The 20,535-nt window shown below is 35.1% G+C and overlaps 1 protein-coding gene across 1 annotated transcript in view; it reads right to left on the bottom strand.

The window, feature by feature from the left end:
• LOC118746578 (RNA-binding protein Musashi homolog Rbp6-like) overlaps positions 1–5,422 on the bottom strand; it is a 581,128-nt gene extending 575,706 nt beyond the window's left edge. The window contains exon 1 of the mRNA XM_036480421.1: positions 5,382–5,422. Coding sequence (XP_036336314.1) covers positions 5,382–5,418 — 37 coding nt within the window. The 5' untranslated portion in view covers positions 5,419–5,422. The remainder of the gene's footprint in view (positions 1–5,381) is intronic.
• Positions 5,423–20,535: the final 15,113 nt, after the last annotated feature.

The following is a 20,535-nucleotide window of genomic DNA, read 5'->3' as shown; positions in this document are numbered from 1 at the left end:
TAATCAATAAAATTTGTATGGTGAATTGTGCAACTTTAAAAGTTAGTAGCTTTTTAAATAGAAGCCTCCGCGCTATGGGGTTTTCACTTTTAGAATCGGAAAAAGCTCCTCCACACGCTCTCATTTTTATTTTTTTCAAATTTGAACCGAGTTTAAGAAAAATGTTCCCTAACATAACATAACATAACATAACACAACATAACATAATATAACGTAACGTTTTTTTATCTTTTCATTTTTATATTTATCACTTCCTTGACTTTAAGTCAGATTTCTATCCGTCTTTTTTTTCTTTATCTATATGTTCATCCACACCTTTTCTATTATATTAAGTATTTAAATTTACCTCCGTCTTTCTCTTTATGTTTAGGTTTCTTTACTTTTATTTTAATCCCTACATTTATCCCTTTCTTCTTCTGCATACACAACTTTACCTTCTTCCTCGTTTGTGCCTTAATCTATTCATGCACATACATACATACATCTTATTCCTTAACTGCTGCAATTCTCTAATTCAGTATTAATATTAAAGCATACATTTAGGAGCCCCAACCATGTACATGTATGGCAATGGTATTGGTGTCACTTTCGAATTGATTTGTTTTTTGCTTTATGTTAAACTAATTTGAAATTTTATAAAATTGCCTGGACATCAGCATCAAAATATCTTTCTAATGATGTATACCTTAAAAGTATAGTTTAGCCGTAAAAGCGGTGTAAAGGAAATATGATTGCCTATTTATATATAAGATTTACAAAAGTTTATTTTTGGTACAAACATTTTTTTTCTTCTTCTTTCTTTTTTGTTCATTTTTGGCTCTGTGGCAGAGTCTTTTTAGGCCGAACGCCATCGAGCAACAAAAAATGCCGTTTTCACACCACCTTAATATACATACGTACATAACTACGAACGCAGAACGCATCAAATGCACACTCTAAAGACTCAAGTTCCCTGTAGGTAAATCCAACATTTCAGAATCAAAATATGTACATTGTAACAGTTTATATAAAATGTAAAGTATTCATATACATATACATGTGCGTAGCCAGGTAGGGGCAGGGGGGTGCTCGAGCCCTGCCCTTAACTTTAAAATTTTCCTTATATATAATTTTAACTAAATAAATGTTAATTTTTTGTTTGTGATTTTAACAATTCTTGTAAATTTGAGGTGATTTGTCAAATACTATATTTGGTAAGCTATAACTTTTGAATGGTAATCATTCCAAAAAAAAAATGTTTTTGTCTACACCGAAGTCGAATATTAACTGCCCTTTTTACGCACAAAAATATGCCGATCGCGCAGCAGTGAAAATCACTTAGATTGGTGCTATATAAGGCATATCTTCCATACCTCTGATTGTTTAGATATGACTTTTTTATATATGTAATTCCTCTATCCATGTATACTGTGAATATATACATTTTTTAAGATGCAGTAATCAGTTAAAGTAAAATTTTCTGATGTTCATGGAAGGTATGAAGCATTCGGCATAGCCGAAGACAGCACTGCTCTTACTTGTTTTACTTTTATCTTTATCTTTTCCTTTGCCTTTATCCTGATCTTTATCTTCATTACTTTCTTCATTTAAATACTCACCCGCACCATCGTCATTACATTAAGTATTTACATTTCTCTTCTCTTTGTCTTTATCTTTAGGTTTCTATTTTAAGAAGTATGTGGACTATTAAGTTCGATTGAAAGAGTAGTATCGAATTACGACAAAGTGCTAGTAATGGCGACGACTTTACTTGGGTTGAATTTTCCGGGATGAGTTTGCATTGGGAGCCTTTATTTGGGATGGATTTTCAGGGATGAAGTTTTGAAGTTTTTTGGGATGAGTTCTCTGGGACGAATTTACCTAGAACCGGAAAGAGGATAACTATCCGACAAGGTAGATGTCTAGACTAGTTTTGCATATTCTGTGTATGTATTCTAAGTTCTTTGCTATAATATCTGGACATACAAGAGAGTGAAATGAAAAAAAACGTGTTAGAAAAACCACGGAAATGAAAAATCAGAAAATTAATTTTTTGGTTTTACAATTACACAGGTTCACAAAAAAAAAACTTCTGCATAATAAAATTTAATTTGTTTGTTTCAATTGTCGCTGAATCCGAATAGGTCATGCCAAAGTCATCTCAAGGTCAAAAGCAGAAGAATAGTATTGAATTTTCTGGTTTATTCAATGAATTTTTCCCTAGTTGACCTTCCACTGACCTTGAACCTGACTTGACTGAGGCTAACAGACTTCGGATTCGCATTCAGCGCGTCGAGTAACATAGAAATATAGAGGTTGGGTTCAATATGCAGAAACCTTTTTTTTCTGTAAACCTGTGTTATTTTTAGTTTCTAAAAAGGTGCCAAAGGTACCAACTCCTTCAAAAATATTTTCGAAATAAAGCTTTCTCATTTGATCTCCATGTAAAAATATTTAATCTAACTCGTTAACTAAATTGATATGGTAATTCTAAACAGATGGTTTTTTTCGAAATGACGCTTTCTTAAAGATCTCTCATTTGATACCATGTATTTATGTAGATTCATTCATTTTACTTTTTAACCGACTTCCAAAAAAGGAGGAGGTTATCAGTTCGTCGGAATATTTTTTTTTTTTTTGTTTTTTTTTTTTATGTATGTTACCGCATAACTTTGGACCACGTCAACCGATAATTCTTTTTGCATCGGAAAGGTAGTGTCTCAGAGGTGGTCCCATACTAATCTGGTTAAGATCCGATCAGCGGATCATGAGATATATATATATATTTTTTTTTTTTATATGAGAGTTGAAGTCGGTTTTTTTTTTGCTAAAAATTACTAGTTAATTAAATAGATTTTGAATATCTTAACCGGTGGCAACCGTCTTTAAAAATGTTTTCGGTATACATAAACCTCTCTTAAATTCGTCTCGTCTAACACCCACATTAAGATATTTCGTTTATATAACTTGTTAATTAAATTGATTTTGAATTTATCACTAGATACAGAGTTTTCTTAAACACTCTCACGTCTGATGTCCGTATAAGATATTTAATTTAACTTGTTCATTAAATTGGTTTTGATTCCCTCATGGTAGCCATTTTCAAAAATATTTTCGAAACCTCTCTCGTTTTACGCCCATATTATACCAGTTCATTTTCATTCAAATTTCAACCAGGTGAAATGAAGCTCTCTTAAACCTCTCGTTAAGATTATTTCCATATAAAATATTTAATAACACTGGTTCATTCAATTTATTTTGTACTCCAAAATATGTGGCAACCCTTCTAAAACGCATTTTCGAAATAAAACTTTCTTAAACCTGTCTCATTTAATACCCAAGTACAAATCTTTTATTTAACGTGGTAATTACACTTAATTTTACTTTTTGAACAGGTGGCAATCCTCTTCAAAATTATTTCGAAATAAATCGTTTTGAACCCATTTCGCTTCACACCCGCATTGCTGTAATATTTTATTTCACCTTTTAATTTAGTAATTTTATCTTTCTAAAACGCAACTAGGCTTGAACTCCGTGAAATTATAAAAAAATATATATATTAATGTTATATATAGTACATCATATAGAAAACTTTCGGATTTTAATACATTTTTTTATAATTTTCTTGTTTTTTTGTCTTCGCTTTGAAAAGAACTATATCAAAATATATCACGTCTCTTTATTTTGTCGACAAAGTTGTTATTCATTAGAAAGTTCCCGATTTTCGCCCACAGAAATCAGGTCACCGTAAATCTATCCAATAATCGCAAAAAATATGGCGGAAGCAAACAGAGCATCAAAGCAGAAAATCGTTAAAATTTAATTTACAAAGGTACGGCAATCGTAGCTAGTTAACGCCAAAATATACATATATGTAGTATGTATGCCATCGACGAGCTGCACATATGCCACACGCTTTACAAAACAGCTTATATGATTTGAAAAGTTTTTATTTCCTTTTGGCAATTTAGTTTCTAGTAAATAGGTGAAATGTGATAAGTCGATTTAGACTGGTGTTTGCCTTTATGGTGATTATAATGTTGGTGTGTACGCATGCGACAGGCACCTGCATATAAGCAGATATTGAGAATATTTCCTCCAGCCACACTATTCATGCCGCTAAGAAATGCTTAGTCGAGATAATATGAATTGTTACGAAAATAGATGAAGAAACCAAAACAACAACATATGTATGTATGTATGCGATATACCATAATTTCAGAGACTTGTGTTAATTGTTGCAGGAGAAATCAGCTAATTTGCAAAAGGCATTCTACACACACACACACACATGCGCACATGCGCACACAACTAATACAAAGAAAGAAACAAATGCACAAGTAAAGTCTTACTTGCATTGACTTTTGAGCGACGTACCGACTTTGTTTTGTCTGTCAGTGTATGCACATTGGGGCGGGTCGAAAAACAAAAACGGTTTGATACGAAAATTGTATAGGTCTTAACAGGTGCTATTTTAATACCTTATTCTTGAAAAAAAATCCTGGTTCTCTCTCAGTCTGCGGAATGAGCTTGAAAAATTGAAAATAAAAGCGAAAATAACAATTTTTCAAATTCTTACAACGACTTTTTCTTCCTATCATAAAGTCATAAAAAAAAATAGATTAAAGAAAACAAAAGTAAGTAACATCAATATTTCCATAAATTAAAAAAATAAGTAGGAAATAGAGATTAATTGATTAAATTATTGATGTTGCTTACTTTTAATTTGCCCAATTTGTTTTTTTTTTGTGATTTTATGATAGAAAATAAGTTCCGGATTTGATCAACAAAAATCGTTGTAAAAATTTGAAAAATTGCTATTCCCACTCTTATTTTTAATTTTTCAAGCAAAGAATCAGATTTCTTTCCAAGAATAAGGGATTAAAATACCACCTTTTAATATCTATACAATTTTCGTACAAAACATTTTGTGTTGTTCGCCCCGCCCTAATGCACATATGCAAGTGCACATGCCCGCTGTTTGAAAGTAGCAGCAGCAGATAGCTAGCTACTTGCAACATTGCTTACTTAGCAGCATTTGCGTAATTAAGCGATTTGGGTCGTCGCGGGTCGTTGATTTGCGCTGAGACCGGGTCGCATCACTGGCATAAGCGAATCTACTTGCAGACCTACTCACATATGTATATATGGACGTATTTTCACAGGCGCACCCACATCCACACTCATAACGAAATTTTTGCGACAGTAAATTGTTTGTTGTAATTGCATTGAAACGTTGCAACTGCATTCACCTTTGTGTTTGCACACATACCTACATACATAATTACGTATAAATGTGGGTTCTTTGCTTACCCCCCTTAAAATCCACGACCTTTTATATAGTTATTTATGTAGCAATGAGTAAGTAAGTATGTTAATGCTTTCGCAGTTATTGCACTTACCTGGGCTGGTTTGCCAACTTAATCCGCCGATAAACATTTTCCTGCAATGAAACGGAGAAAGAAGAGGAATTTAATTAAAATTTGGACCAGTAAATGTGATTAAAATGTGGAAATACGCGCTTATATACATTCATACAAATAGGTGTGTACATACCTATGTGTGTATATATATTTATTTGATTCGAAGTAAATTAATAGCAGAAGCATGTTTGCTGTGAAGTGACATGCAACCTCATAGATTCTACTAAAAGTTCATTTTCAGTTGGTGTATTCAGGCAGAGGTTAATTTATTCCAGACTATCAAATCAATCAATAGCAGATTAACTTCGTACTCGCTTAGTACAGATAAAAGCAAATTAGTTTTTTTCACGAGCCTAGCTTATATCTGCGCTTGTAAAAGAAGCTTTTTTCTGATCTCATTTCTGGGACTGATCAATATTGGAGAAAATTCGTGAAAAAGTTATATAGTTTCCCCTTTCATAATAGTTTACTTTTCATGTTTATCCGACTTCGAAAAAGGAGGAGTTCGTCAATTCGTCAAAATATTTTTTTAAATTTTTGTATGTACATATGTTACGTGATAACTTGGGACCAAGTGAAAAGGTTTCAAATATTTTTTATCGGAATGGTGGTACCTCAAGTGTGGTTCCATGCTAATTTGGGTTATTTCCGTTTTTTTTTTGGATCATGAAGAAATTAGATTAGATTAGATTTAGAGGAGGGAACAGGTCACCTAGTTACCGCGACCGAAAATGATCTATTGTAACATACCTAAGACAACTACAGGTCATCATTGATCCACGTATTGCTAAGAAACCTCGCGAGGTCTTTTGGCTGAATGCCATTTAGGTCGTGTACTTCTAGGTACGGTGATCATAGGAAGCGAAGTTTGGTTCTGGTGAGGGCTTCACAGTGGCACAAAATGTGCTCAGGACTCGGCCTGTCTTGTACCTTACGTTGTTCTCTATACTGTCCCCTGAGAAAAGCCTTGCTGTAAACAGCAGAGCCTCTTTCTTGATTACAATGTGTTTGAGAAGCAGGTGAGGAAGTACCTCGAGAGCCGCAGTTGGTGTTATTCCCATCGCACCAGTGATGCCCACGCCGGCCAGTGGTTGTTGGTGGCCACCAGACGAGTGGCAGCATTAGTGAGAATAGATTTGGAGATGGTATCATCCATCCACCTTGCCAGTTTAGGCAAGTTCCATGCCATAAGTTTCCTGCATGTCCAGATAGATCCCTGGTCTTTTGATTAGTTTTATCATCAAGGATAACTCCAAGATATTTCACCTTCTTTGGTGAAGTGTATCTTTTCACCTTGAAAGCATGATTTTAGTTATTTGTCCCTTTTCCTGAAAAAAAATATTACTATGCTAGTATTCTTGGGTTTTACGTTCAACCCATTGTCACTACACCAATTGGTGACTGTGTTCAGAGCATTCTGTAGGAGATAATGTTTTCGAACCTACCTCTGATTAGGATTAGAATGTCATCCGCATAGCCTTCAACGTCGAAGCCGTTTTCGCTACGAAGGCAGAGTAGTTCGTCTGAGACGATGGATCACTCCGCCCTGCGGGCAATCTTTCGTAGCTAAGAATCTAACCCTTTCCTGTCCTACAGCGGATGTAATGGTTCTGGATTTAAGGACGTTGGCTATCCAGCGGCTTGTGATCAACCCCTCTGCTCCGGATGCAATTGTCTATTAGAGAGTGTTCCGTGTTGTCAAAAGCGCCCTCCACAGCCAAGAAACATCCCACTGCCACCTCTTTGTCCTTAAAGCACTTCTCGATTTTCCTTGTTCCGTCTTCTTGGAATATGGGCTTATTGGTGTCTATGTGATGTGCCTGTCTACGATTGTTTCCATTGTTTTTAGTAGAAAGGACGTAGGAATAATGAATCGGTAATAATTTATTTGGTCCGCTGGTTTTCCCCACCTTTGGGATATAGCGGATCGTCACTTCTCGCCATTGAAGTGGAAGGGACCCCCACGCAAAATATGCTCTAAAAAAAGGTATCAGGAAGGGTAACAAGCGAGAGAGTCCCTTTTAGAGATGAGCTGGGAAAATACCATCTGCTCCAAGAAATGGCATCTGCTGAAGAAAGGTGCTTAAAAATTTCAATATTGGAATTGATTCACTTGAATAGGTGTAGCGTCCTTGAGAAAAGAACATAAGAAAATAATAGAATTGTCGTTAACAACTTCTTAAGAATTTTAGACACAAAGAGGTGTGCTTTCAATAGCAGAAAATAAGAAATTAAAGGAATACAGGACTTTCGGGGCCATCTTTTGCGACAGTATCTTTATCTATTTCGTTATGTTTGTCTTTTCCAATATTTGGCGTATGGTGATTATCTGGTCTATGGTGGATTTGCCAGATCTGAAGCAGGTTGGCCAGGTAGGTCTACTATTTGGAAGCAGAAGACAAGTTCTTTCAACAGAGTCGGATTTCAAATAAAGGAAAAATTGGAGTATGCGTCGAGCACTTAAAACATATCCCTCTAAGAGATCAGAAAAAGACCCCTTAAGAATTTTTAGAGGTGCTTGTAAATTTTTCGGCATAAAAGTGTTAACTTTTTTAGTTTATGTTTTCACCGCTTCTAACGTTTTCTAACCTTTCTTTTAAGTCAATTTAGCTTAATTTTTTGTGATCATCTGGTCACACTGGCCTAAAGCCACACTGACAAGTAGGGATGGGCAAAAGACATCGATGTTTTCAATGCTTAAAGACCAATGTTATTTTTGTCAATGGTCTTAAAATCGAAACGTTGGGAATTAATTGTTAATATTATAAAATTATAAAACTGTCAAATGAAGAGCAGTGTTGCATTCATAAACAACTAGTGAATGAGCTGAAGCAAATTATATCAACCATGTTTAGAAGAATAGAAGGCAGTCGCACCAAAATAACGAAATAGTTAAAGAAATAATTAAAATTTCGTGTGTAAGAATTTTGGCGCCTGTCTGAATAAATAATTATTTAAACAAACGTTTGACATTTATGCACTTGCATAAAAAATTGTTTTTTTTTTGCGTTCCAGCAGTTTTTCTTGTGAGAGATATTTTGCTTTTTGACAGTTTTACAGGTTTATCTTTAGTATTTTCTAGATTTCTTTTAAAATATCGAAAGCATCAATGTTTTTCGATGCTTCTTGTCGAAGTTTACTACATTGATTTTTTTAATCGGATATATTGACATCGATATTAGCGACATTCTTTCTGTCGATATCACAACCCTACTGATAGCTGCTCTTGCAGGGGTTCGTCTTAATATTAAAAGCTACCGCAATTCGCCTAACTTTCTTATAAAATTTCCGTGCATTTTCTGTTGTCCACCATTTAAAGTTCATCACTGCAACCAGACAGTGGTCCGAGTATATTTTTGGCCGGTGGAGCGTACGTACATCTAAAATATTGGAAGCATGCCTTACGTCTATCACAACATAATCGATTCAGTTTGTCGCTTTTCGATCCGAAGGCAGCCATTTATCGTAATGGATTTTCTTACGCTGAAAGCTAGAATTTCCGACGAGTGACGAGATCCATTCCTTGCCAGCACATAAAAGGACGTATCTACGAGCTTATGGACGATATATTCGGGTTAAGTTCACGAATTCTTCAAACGTTTCAGGTCACGTTCAGGACGATTTAGGGACGATTTTGGGGCTGTTTCAGGATTATTTTGGCATAATTCGGGTGAATTTCGGAACGATTTCAGAAAAATTTCGGGCCTAGTTGGCATTTTGGGACCTGGTACTCGCACTTTTTTTCAAGTTCTTCATATCTAGCGAATTAAATCAGAGTTGGTTACTTTACTGGGTCGCATGTAATACTTTTTTAAACTTGCCAGGATAAACTGGCTAAATCATTTGCTGAAATTTTCCGCCATTAAATAAGTTTTAGTATAAATTGTTGAGTGCCCAATTTGTAAGGCCGAAATGAGGTCTGGAAGGTAGGTCGGATGAGCTGTCGGTGGGGTAGATTATCTATTATTATCATCATTAGAGCAAAGCAGCTTTCCTGCTTGCTATTGTTTTCAAATGCTAAAGTCTTCTCATTGCAGCAATGAGACAGCTTGCAACAACCCGCTACATACATACATATACATGCATATGCATTGTATATACCCTGCAGAAAAAAAGTATCAACTGAAAAAATAATCCACTTGTGGTTAGCTTTTTTGCAGAATTTCAATAAAATATATAACTTTTAGTCAGCTGCAAAAAGCTAACTTGAAACTAGTTGAAAAGTAATATATGTAGGTGTAATGCAGGCGCAATCGGAAGCTTGTTCTCTTTAAAAAAGCTTCAATTTAAATATCCTCATAAAAAGTTTGCTTTAAATACACTTTTGTGACCTTAAGTTCCTTCCAAATCAACTGCAAGTTAACTTGTTATTAGATACATTTCCTGCAGGGTATCTACTATTTACTGTATACTGACTTATATTCGCCAATAGATGAATGTGTACGAATATACTGAAATATATATGTACATACATACATATATTCACATAAATACATCACCGGCACAATTGAGAGAGATTTGTGACGACGACAGCAAACTAAAAATGAAACAAAACAAAATCAATTTCATACAAAGGCAGCAACTGAAACAGCAACAACAGCACAATAACAATAGACGAATGCAGCTAGAGTGGCAGCAACGAATTACAACAACAACTGTATCATCAGCAATCAAACTAGGCAGCGGCAAAAGTAAAACAATGAAACAAAGGGATTTTTAGCGGCCCAGAAAGAGAAAACTCAAGAAAAATTCAACAAAGCAGCAGTAACAATTACGTACAAAACAATTCGCACGAGCCAGCAAAAACGCTAGCCGGAAAAAATGCGACAACTGTTAAAACAAACTAAGAAAAAAAACACATGCCACATTAGAGAGCTAAAAGTTGAATGGCAAAGTCAAAGCTGGAGCAAGAGTGAATCTGAGTAATACGTCTTATTCAATTCTACCGCTTGAAATAAATATTTATGCACTTTGGAATAAAGTTACTCAGAGTTCTGCGACACTGATTTAGAGAGCGCTGGAGCCTGTCATAGGTTTACAAAGAGCTTGTAATTAGAGAACTTGGAGTTCTCCATCCTGAGATGTAATATCAATAAGTTCTTCAAACTGAGTAAAAGAATTAGCTCATGTCAGTTCTACAGGTATGCCTAAAAAATCTATAAAAAAGAAAAAAATTACTTTTGTAAGAACATTGAAGAAATGCCTGAGCGCAATAGCCTAAAATATATCCTAAAACTAAAACTACATCTATCAATATTTGTTTAGAAATACTACTCTTTGATTTAATTGCTAGATACACAAGTTTAAGAATCTCCGTAACAGACAGACGTTATGCTCCTTACTTCGAATATACAAGAATACCTAGAAGCTTACGAGAGCTGGTTTTTATCCGAGCATTTTTCTGATTTGAAAACTAGTCCTCAACTTTTCCCGATAGCTCAAGCTGTACAACAAGGTTGTAGCCGTCATTCATGCGGAAACGATCTTACTAAACACCAGCATCCGTAGTGAACATCGAGAGGCATTCGCGTCTGATAGCCATGTTGGAAGCTGCTCTGTGGCAGCAGTGATGGAAATGTTGGTGCAATTATACTTTTTCCGCACTTTTCAAATTTGAAAGTATATTCGGTACCAACACTCCATTTTTAGGTATATTTCGAACGTAGCTAAACAAATTTTGAAGAAATCCTCTTCTTTTTAGTAGCATTTCATAGACCCGTTTGTCAGGGGGGGTCAAAAGCAAAACTCTTCATCAATCGCCTCTTACCTTTGTGGAATCCAAAGAGATTTTTCTAAGACTCGTTAGCACAATCGTTGGGCCGGCCAAGGACAGAGACGAGGAGAAATTTGCGTTATATTCGTTTGCGTCATATTGTGACGGCACTGAAAAGAGATCGGTACATTAACGGTAAGTGGTCTAGCGTTGGTTAAAGCTCATTTTCTTCTGGAAAAAATAGTTCCATCAGCAGCGTGCTTTTACAGAGCATATCATCATCAGATTAGACAAGTGGTAGACAAATTATTTCTTCTTCTTATTTGGCGCTGTAACCGCCTAAGCGATTTTGGCCGAGTTCAGCAAAGCACGCCAGTCGTTTCTCTTCTGTGCCAACTGACGCAAATTGGGAACGCCAAGTGAAGCCAAGTCCTTCTCCACCTGATCTTTCCATCGCAGTGGGGGCCTCCCTCTTCCTCTACTACCACCAGCGGTTCCGTGTTGAATACTTTGAACTGTTTTTTTAATTCGCTACACTACGTCTATATCGTTGTGAAGCTCATACAGCTCATCATTCCACAGTCTGCGGCATGATAAAAACATAATGTTCTTATCATGGTCTGCGGTACTCGCTGTCGCCAAAGTGTAAAGGGCCGTAAATCCTCTGCAAATCTTACTCTCGAATACTTCAAGAGCCGTCTCATCGGATTTTGTCATTGTCCATGCTTCTGTGCCATATACCAACACAGGCATGGTGAGTGACTTATAAAGTATGTTTTTCGTACGTCGAGAGAGGACTTTACTTCTCAATTTCCTAATCAGTCCAAAGTAGGATTTGTTGGCAAGAGTGATTCTGCGTTGGACTTCCATGCTGACATTATTAACGGTGTTAATACTGGTTCCTAAATAAAGGAAGTCGTCTACTCTCTTAAACTGGTAACTGTCAACAACACATGATCAGAACCAATCGCTTTGCTTCCGTATCCAACTAAGAAAAGGCAGAACAGACTTCGCGGTTCTTATTACCGATGAAGTTGATGTCATCAGCATACGCCAGCAATTATACACTCTTGTAAAAAAATTGTTTCTGAGCGGTTCGGGTCTGCGGCTCTTAATTTTCTCCAACATTAAATTAAAGAAATCCCACGAAAACGGTAGATATAGTTATATATATGTAGTTTATCGAACTTTACTTTGGCCACCAAATATGCAATCATCAGAAGTGTAATTCCATCTCTTCGAAGGCAACTGAGGGATGTAGTACGTATGTAGGAAGACTGTAAATAAGTTTCCATCAGTTGAGGTGTGTGTTGCTGAAAAATTAGTATTTTTGCTCAGAATAATGCCGGTATTCCGTAAGAAGTCTCGATCACTTATACAAGCTTTTCGGGGTAAACATCGATTTTGATATTATTTGGTATGCAGTAAGCAGTCTCACATCTCTACTCGCAAAAAAAGTCTCGGGTTCTGATTAGGAAAAGATAATTGCTTCTTATTTTACTGTAAAAAACCCCGAAAATGAAGCGAGGAAATATTTGTATAACAACAATTTCGTTGGGAAATAAACCTAAATACTTTAATGTGTATTACAACAAGTAATTTTTAAGCAAAAAACAAACCCGACATCAATTCTCATATAAAAATTTCGGACTACCGTTCATTTTTTCATGATCCAATTATCGGATCTAAGCCAAATTAGTATGGGAGCAACTGTGAGGTAACACCTTTCCGATGCGGTAATATACATTAAAACAAAATATTCCGACAAATTGATAACCTCTTTTTTTGAAGTCGGTGAAAAATAAAATGAAATAAAAAACTTCAATTCCTAAAACAATAAAAACTAAACATTAATAATAATAATAATAAATAAAATTAGATTGCAAAAAATGTATAAGAAGTTAACAATTAGAAAAAATTCCGCTGCCCGAGGATTCGAACCTCGGATCTCTCGAATATCACGCTAATGTTTGGAGCTTGCTAGCAGCTGTCGGCCTATGTTTGTTTTCACCGGACCGTTTTGGTGAGCTTTTTGTGGCTTTCTTATATTGAACACCCAAATCGTCTCAAGCCACAAAAAGAGTCAGTAATTTTAAGTATTAAATTCAGTGACTTGAGATGAGACTGTTTTACTGAATACCTACAAAAACACAGGTCTTTTGAGCCATGAATAAATCATATTCCACAATCGGAGAATATTCTAATTTATAACAAACCGCCTCTTGTCCTCTTCTTTTTACATACATAATTTCAAGGCCTGCTATTTTCGTTCGTTGAAAAAAAAATTCTCAAAACTATTATAAGATACTTTGAAAAGAATTTGTGCTGCAAACACTTAAAGCAAATTTGAATAAAAAAGCATACAAAACGGTAAGATTTACATATGTATATCGAAATCAATTAATCATTCATGAGTGTCGTGAATTCAGTTGATTTTCTCTTTCGTGACGCTTAGATGTATGATAACCATATACTGCATGTACATTAGAGTGGTCCAAAAAATAAAGTCGGAATTTTAATGCCGGCACCCCCTAAGATTGTTCCATACCGAAAAAAATATACGCCTATTTTTTTATTTTGAAATCATAAAATATTTAAGGAGTGCTCAAAGCGCTCAAAGTTTTCCATGTATCTTATATGGAGAAAAAACAATTTTTTGTAGAAATGGTATAAAATTCGTGAAAATCAATATTTTCCGATTGGAAAACTGTCGTTCTCTTCAGGAGACTTCCAATATTAATGCCCAATTGTTTTCTTAAACATTTTTTTAATATTAAGGACTTTTTATTAGTCACCCATTGCATTTTCTGGGGTGTTGTCGGACCTATGAAATATAGTTACCGTGAAAAATGGTTAAAGAAAAAATTGAGTATTATTATTGGGAATCTCCGGAATAGGTATATTTTTTCGGAATTAAAATTGCGAGTTTACTATTTTACATGAAATTTCGGACCACTCTAATGTACATACATTAGACCGAACGACCTTAGAGGCAAACTAAAATAAATGTTCGCCGTAAACCCCTGTCTCAAAGCACTTTTGCCAGGCAATTTCGAAAAATAAAATTTTTGCCTTCGAATCGAAATACATCGTCAGCAAAATTTTAAGGATTTCCGGTCAGCTTCAATTTACTAATATTAGGGTGCTACGTTAGAATCAGAATGAAAAGCGGAGTCGATTAAGCCATGTCCACCCTTGTACACGATAACTCGAGCAAAAGTTGAGATATCTCAACGAAATTTAGTATATAGGTTTCCCTTTATCCAAGGTAGGATGCTATTGAAAATGGGCGAAATCGGACTTCTCATATAACGGTATTTTCAAAAAATGCAAAATCTATGATATTTCCGTAAATATTGGATCCAAATTGCTGAAAATTAATACGTGGAGTAGAATTTCGGTGAAAACTAATATTATTATGAAATTTTTGGAAAAGGGGCGCGAACCCGCTCATTTATGATCCAAACTCTGTACGAGGCTTGGGTAGGGTCTAGCTAAGAAATCTGTTGAAACTCTTTGAAATCGGGCAATAACCACACCCACCTGCCATATAACGGAATTTTACAGAAATACGAAAACTGCGATAAATCAGTAACAACTGAAGATAATTCACTTAAAATCGACGATTACAATAACGACTTATCAAAAAATTAGAATATTATAAATTTTTGGATAATGGGCGTGGCGCCGCCCACTTATGACCACAAATGTGTATCTCGGGTACCGATTTATCAATTTCTACCAAACTGAGTGCATTTAATAACCTCGGTACGTAAAATTAATTCGTTGAATATTATTCAAATCGAACAAAAATTGTACCGGCTTCCCGTATAACGGTAATTTTCGGATATACGAAAACTCCGATATTTCAAAAACTGAGGACGTTCATTTACTCCAAGTTAATACTTGCAACAATCTCTCAACAATAAATAAGACCGTTATAGACTTTTAGGTATGTAGTATGTAAAATTCGGTTTCGCCCGAACTTATACTTCTTTACTTGTTATTATGTATGTTACCGCATACCTTTGGACCAGTTTAACCGATTGTTATAATTCTTTTTTTAAAGGAAAGGTGTAACCTTACAGGTGGCCCCGTTCTAATTTGGTTTAAATCCGGTCATTGAATCATGAAGAGATTAACGATAATCTCAAATTTTTATATGAGAATTGAAGTTGGTTTGGTTTTTTGTTTAAAAATTACTTCTTTGGGTATCTTTTGTTGGAAGAGAGTCATAACTCAAAAAGCTTTAAATGTGAAAAAAAAACAGTTATAAAATGTTGTAATAAGTTCTTTAGCATTGGATAAAAATTAATATTAACTAAAAACATATCAGAAGTAATTTCTTAGAGTGCAATCAAAACGATAAAGCTGTCATCAGAAATTACATAGATTCCTTATTTTCATTAAAGAAAGTAATTGTTTTCTCGTTATAAGCAGAGCACACTGTTCCCATTTCACGTGAAAAGCTGTAAAACTCCATTAACATTTCCTGCCGTGAAATACTCAACTCACGAAAAAGTTGTACTCTGTTCATGAGGTGAAAATGCTGCTTAACACATGAACCCAAATTTAAATTATGTTATGTCAGCTAATAAATTGTAAACATTTTAATAATGTTGGACTGTGCGAATTTGAAAAAAAGGAAAACAATTACAGTGACTCAGGCAAGAGTGTTGCTTTTGTTTAAATTTGCACAATGATTTTCAAGTAAGATTTTATTATTTTTCTTTAAAAATATAGTTCAAACTTTAACCAAAACCGTATAAATAAAGATTTCAAACCTTATCAAAAATTTCGGAAAGTTCAACCAATTTTCAAAAATATTTCAAGATTTTAAATCTAAAGAACATTTTCGAGTATGCAGTTTTATAGCCCATATCGGCTAAAAATCGCGTTGCCTTTTTTACAGATTTTCACACATTTTTCCAGATAAACATGAAATTTCTTATGAAATAAATAATAATTTAATTAATGCGACTCATGCATCGTCGCAAAGTGGCATTTTTGGCGAAATGGCAACATTGCCGAAAAAATTTTTTCGCAACTGCGAATTGCATATGTCATTTTTTCAAAAAGCTTCGCATAAGTGAAAAAGAAGAGTTTTTACAATAATATTTCGAAGCAGCCATAATTGATATACTTTTTCTTGAAGTATGTATAATAATAAGAACACTGTTCGGCAGTCGGCTGGGGAATTTACGAAACCAAGTAATTTCTCAGTTTACCCGGCTTAGCGATTTTAAGCGTTTTTTTTATTGAAGGTGGTCATCTCAGAGCAGTTTTAAAACAATTAAAATTGATTTCAATTATACCATCAAAGCACCTCTCTGGGGCTTTTGGGTAAGAAAATAATATGGCAGTGACGCAAGAAAATGTTCATACAAAAGTAATCAGCTGTTTCGCAAGGTTGATCTTTTGGCAACACATTTGACATTTGCAACAGCTTTGCAACGTTTCATGAATCTCCTTATTTTCTATAATATGTTTGAAACTTTGAGAAAAAATTTGTGAATTTTCATTAATTCTACATAAAGTTTGAAACTTTCATTTGCGTGGTTTTGGTTAAAGATTGAACAATAATTTTATAGAGAAATACCAATTCTCTTGAAAAAAATTTTTATATTTAAAAATAATCAACACGTGAACATGTTTTGAGTCACTGTATGTTATCTTACACTTCAATTCTTGACGTTTCAATTATTTGACAATTAATTTTACGCCTTTAAACAGAGTACTAAAACTATACAAAGTTGCTAAACAAAGCGGAAACTAGTAAAGTTATAAAAAAGACAAATTTCAAATGATGAATTTTTCTACACACCAGAAAGTGCTGACGGGCATTTATTCCTCCACACTTATTTAAAAAAAATTGTAAAAGATCTACCACAAGCGTTTTACGTTGATGCACTGTAAAAACACTGAGGAACGAACATTTTGAAAAAGAGAAAAATTTTCGCGTGGCAGAGAAAAATTTCGAATTCATAGATTTACATACAACATATTTATGCACTAACATCTTCATAATCGTTCGTACATATCAATGCACTAACAAATACATACATACATATGCTATAAACTAAAGCAGCTGCCAATGTGATATTCAATGAAAAAGTGAATATTTGGATGATTGAAGGCGAGAGTTTCTGGATGCTAGTAGTAGTATACATATGCATCTGTGCATCTTTGGATGGGTATTTAATTGGATGATTGAGTAAGCAGATATGCTCAGACAACTGGAGTTGATAGTTTGAATCGTTAATTATTATTCAATCGATTTGACCCAAGAAACTATAGATACCCAAAAAAATATACGGATGATGGTCGTACATACATATGTACATTAGGGTGGTCCTTAAAAGTAGAAAGCCGATTTTTACATCAGATTTCCTAAGCCTCAACCCCTTTTTCGATGCTACTATAGTCGAAGATATCACATATAAATTTTGGTCCCGATTGGAGACGGTGAAGCTGTGTCGCACAGCTCAGATTCCTCTGCGACTCAAAAAATTAAAATTAAATTTTTTTCCATCTACTAACCAAAATCGATACCAGCATAGTCGAACATATAACATATAATATTTGGGCCCGATTGAAGTCGGTTAAGGCGTGGCACACATGGGTCAAAGTTCAGATTATCCTATGAAGACATCTTAACCGACTCCCATCGGGACCAAAATTTATATGTGGTATCCTCGACTTTAGTGGTATCGATTTTAGGTATTAGATGAAAAAATAATAATTTTAATTTTTTAATCTCTATAGAAGAATTCTGTACTTTGCCCCGTTCGGGACACGACGTAACCGACTCCAAGCGGTCACCAAATTTATAGTGATATCTGTTACCGAGGTATTACTGATTGAGGTGCGGGGGTGAGACTGAAAAAAATCGTTCATTTGACTTTAAAACACTGTCTAACAGTCAACATACCTATCTGAAGGGAAATTCCACGGAAACGCGCTGCATAGCCTGGTCAGTTTTATTGAAAAGTCCTTCAGTTACAAGTACTATGTCTTGTAGCCTTTCTAGACATTGAGGGAGCTTTTAACAATTTAAATTCAGAGGCCATAATACAGGCCTTGAGAGGACTAGAGGTGGACAACTCTCAGGTAGAGTTTATAAGGCAAATGCTCTTGTGCAGGGTGATCACGGGTCACACACAAACACTGAATTCGATTGCGCTTATGCACATGGTGGAATCGCTTATATTCAAGTGATATCAGCAGATCGCCTAACTGTAGATTTTGACAATACTCACTGCCTCATTTTCAGTGATGTTCCCTTGACTAATATTGCATTATTATTTCTTACAAACATTATGAAATAGGAACAAATTTTACAGTAAAACGGCTGTTCGCCTAGGCGGGGGAAAAAAAAAACAAATTGGCCAATCTTGCTTTTAGATATGATGGCGACAATCTCGCCAGCCTGCTGAGTTCTGCACATCAAATTTTACGTACTATGACTGGACAAAATTAACTGACAGCGATCCGAAAAATTTTCAGATTTTACTTAATTAAAAAACCTTTCAAAAAATTATATTTTCTTAAGAAAGACATAATTCTTAGCATCCACCTTCCATATGTTCCAACTCACAAATACGTGGATTTTTGTTGTGTTATTAATTCCTAAGAAGGCTCAAGCAGGTAGTTCGGCTTAGATGGAATGATTTCATACTTTTTTATTAGTGCAATGCATTCTTTTTTAATCTGGCCATATTTCTCCCTCCATGACAGAATCTACCTTTTGGTGAATTCATAGTAACATCAAACAAACAACAAATAATTTTTTTTTTGCACTCAGAAAGTTCTCCCTATCACCTCTTTATAAGTAAGTTCATTTAAATTTGTGATGTGACCTTGCCTCCTACCGACACATGCTGTCTCTTTGTTTCTATCGTCTATTTAGAATTCGCGAATTTGCGTATTTTTACACATTTTTAATTTTTTTTTTTGTTTGCACTCGTCGCTTAAATAAACATTTAGACCGCCGACTGGCGAAGTGAACACAAAAGTTAACGAAGAACCAAGTGAGCGATAATGCCAGAGTTAGAACTTTACTACGATCGTAGTAGGTTTGCTACAATTTTCGGTTTACTCACGATCTACTCCGATTTTCAAATAGCTTTAAGAATTGCCCTTCTTTTTAAAATGGTCGGACCTCTAAATAGATGTTCGTTTCTGAAACGTCCATCTGCTTTGTGATTGCATTCCTCTTAAAAGAGGAAGATTTTTGAAGTTCTTCCATCAAATGAGCGATACATAAAATATCTACTACGCAATTTACGCCGATTTTTCACGTCATTCACAACGCTTTCGTCTTGCCGTAGTTCTGACCCTCGATAGTGCCACGACTATGTGCAGCAAGTGACGCGTTGCATGCAGCTTTCGTATAAGTATGAACATACGTAGTAACAAAAGTGCATCAACGCTACATGTAAGCGCATAGTGCAAATGTGTGTGCATGTACGCGTGATTGGCCTGATGTAGAATTCGACTCCTACATTTATGCATATGTACATATGTACATAGCAATGTAAACCCAACGTACATATGTAGATCGGTCATTGCTGGCCGATTTGTCGCAAACAATGCTGCTGTTTAAGCATGTCAAAGTCAGCCCCGATTATTCGTTGTAAATTGGTGTACACTACTTCGCTCTGAAAATAGACCCACAGAGGGCGGGGAGTGGCCGCCGGTTGATCTATTCGCAATGAAATGTTTTATTCGAATCGCGCAGGTGGATCTGTACGTAGGAAAAAGCAAAAAAAAAAGTACATCTGTGAGTAGAAACATACGTGCGAATTACATACATACATATGTATTAACACATGCATATGCACATGTGTTTGTGTGCATTCGCCGTACTGCATTCATTTGTTTTCCCTTGAACCGTTGCAGAATGACCGACCACTGTCGTCTGTCTACTTGCATTCCAGTTGCATCGCCTCCTCTAGTAATTGGTTCTCTTTTCAACATTCATTGTTGTTGCTTTATATATTTTTTTTGTAGGACATACATATCAAATTTACGCTACTTCGATTGTACGATTAGGGTCGCCTTGCCAGCCCGTCACACTATCAACGACCAACTAATCAACGGCCATCAAATTCATTTGGTTCATTGTCGGTTGTATTTGTGATTCATAATCATTAACATGATTTGGAGGTTCGCCACTGAACGGCAGGAATTAATAAATGGTGAACTAGATTTTTCGAAAATAACAAAACAAAAAATTCTCCTTCTCCTGATTACACAGTTCATATTTTTTTAGAATCGTATTTTTAGTTAGAAAATTTTTTTGAGTTTTGGTTTTTATTTGCGTTCTTAAGTTATTAGAGTCCGATTAATTCTTTCTACCGTAACCACACAAGAGTTAAAATCTTTATTGACCGAAACAAATTTATTTACTATATTAAG

The sequence above is a fragment of the Rhagoletis pomonella genome, unplaced genomic scaffold, assembly GCF_013731165.1.
Source record: "Rhagoletis pomonella isolate Grant_MI unplaced genomic scaffold, Rhpom_1.0 Rhpom_scaffold_00010, whole genome shotgun sequence".
NCBI classification, from domain to species: Eukaryota; Metazoa; Arthropoda; class Insecta; order Diptera; family Tephritidae; genus Rhagoletis; species Rhagoletis pomonella.
This window is presented reverse-complemented; position numbering and strand designations above follow the sequence as displayed.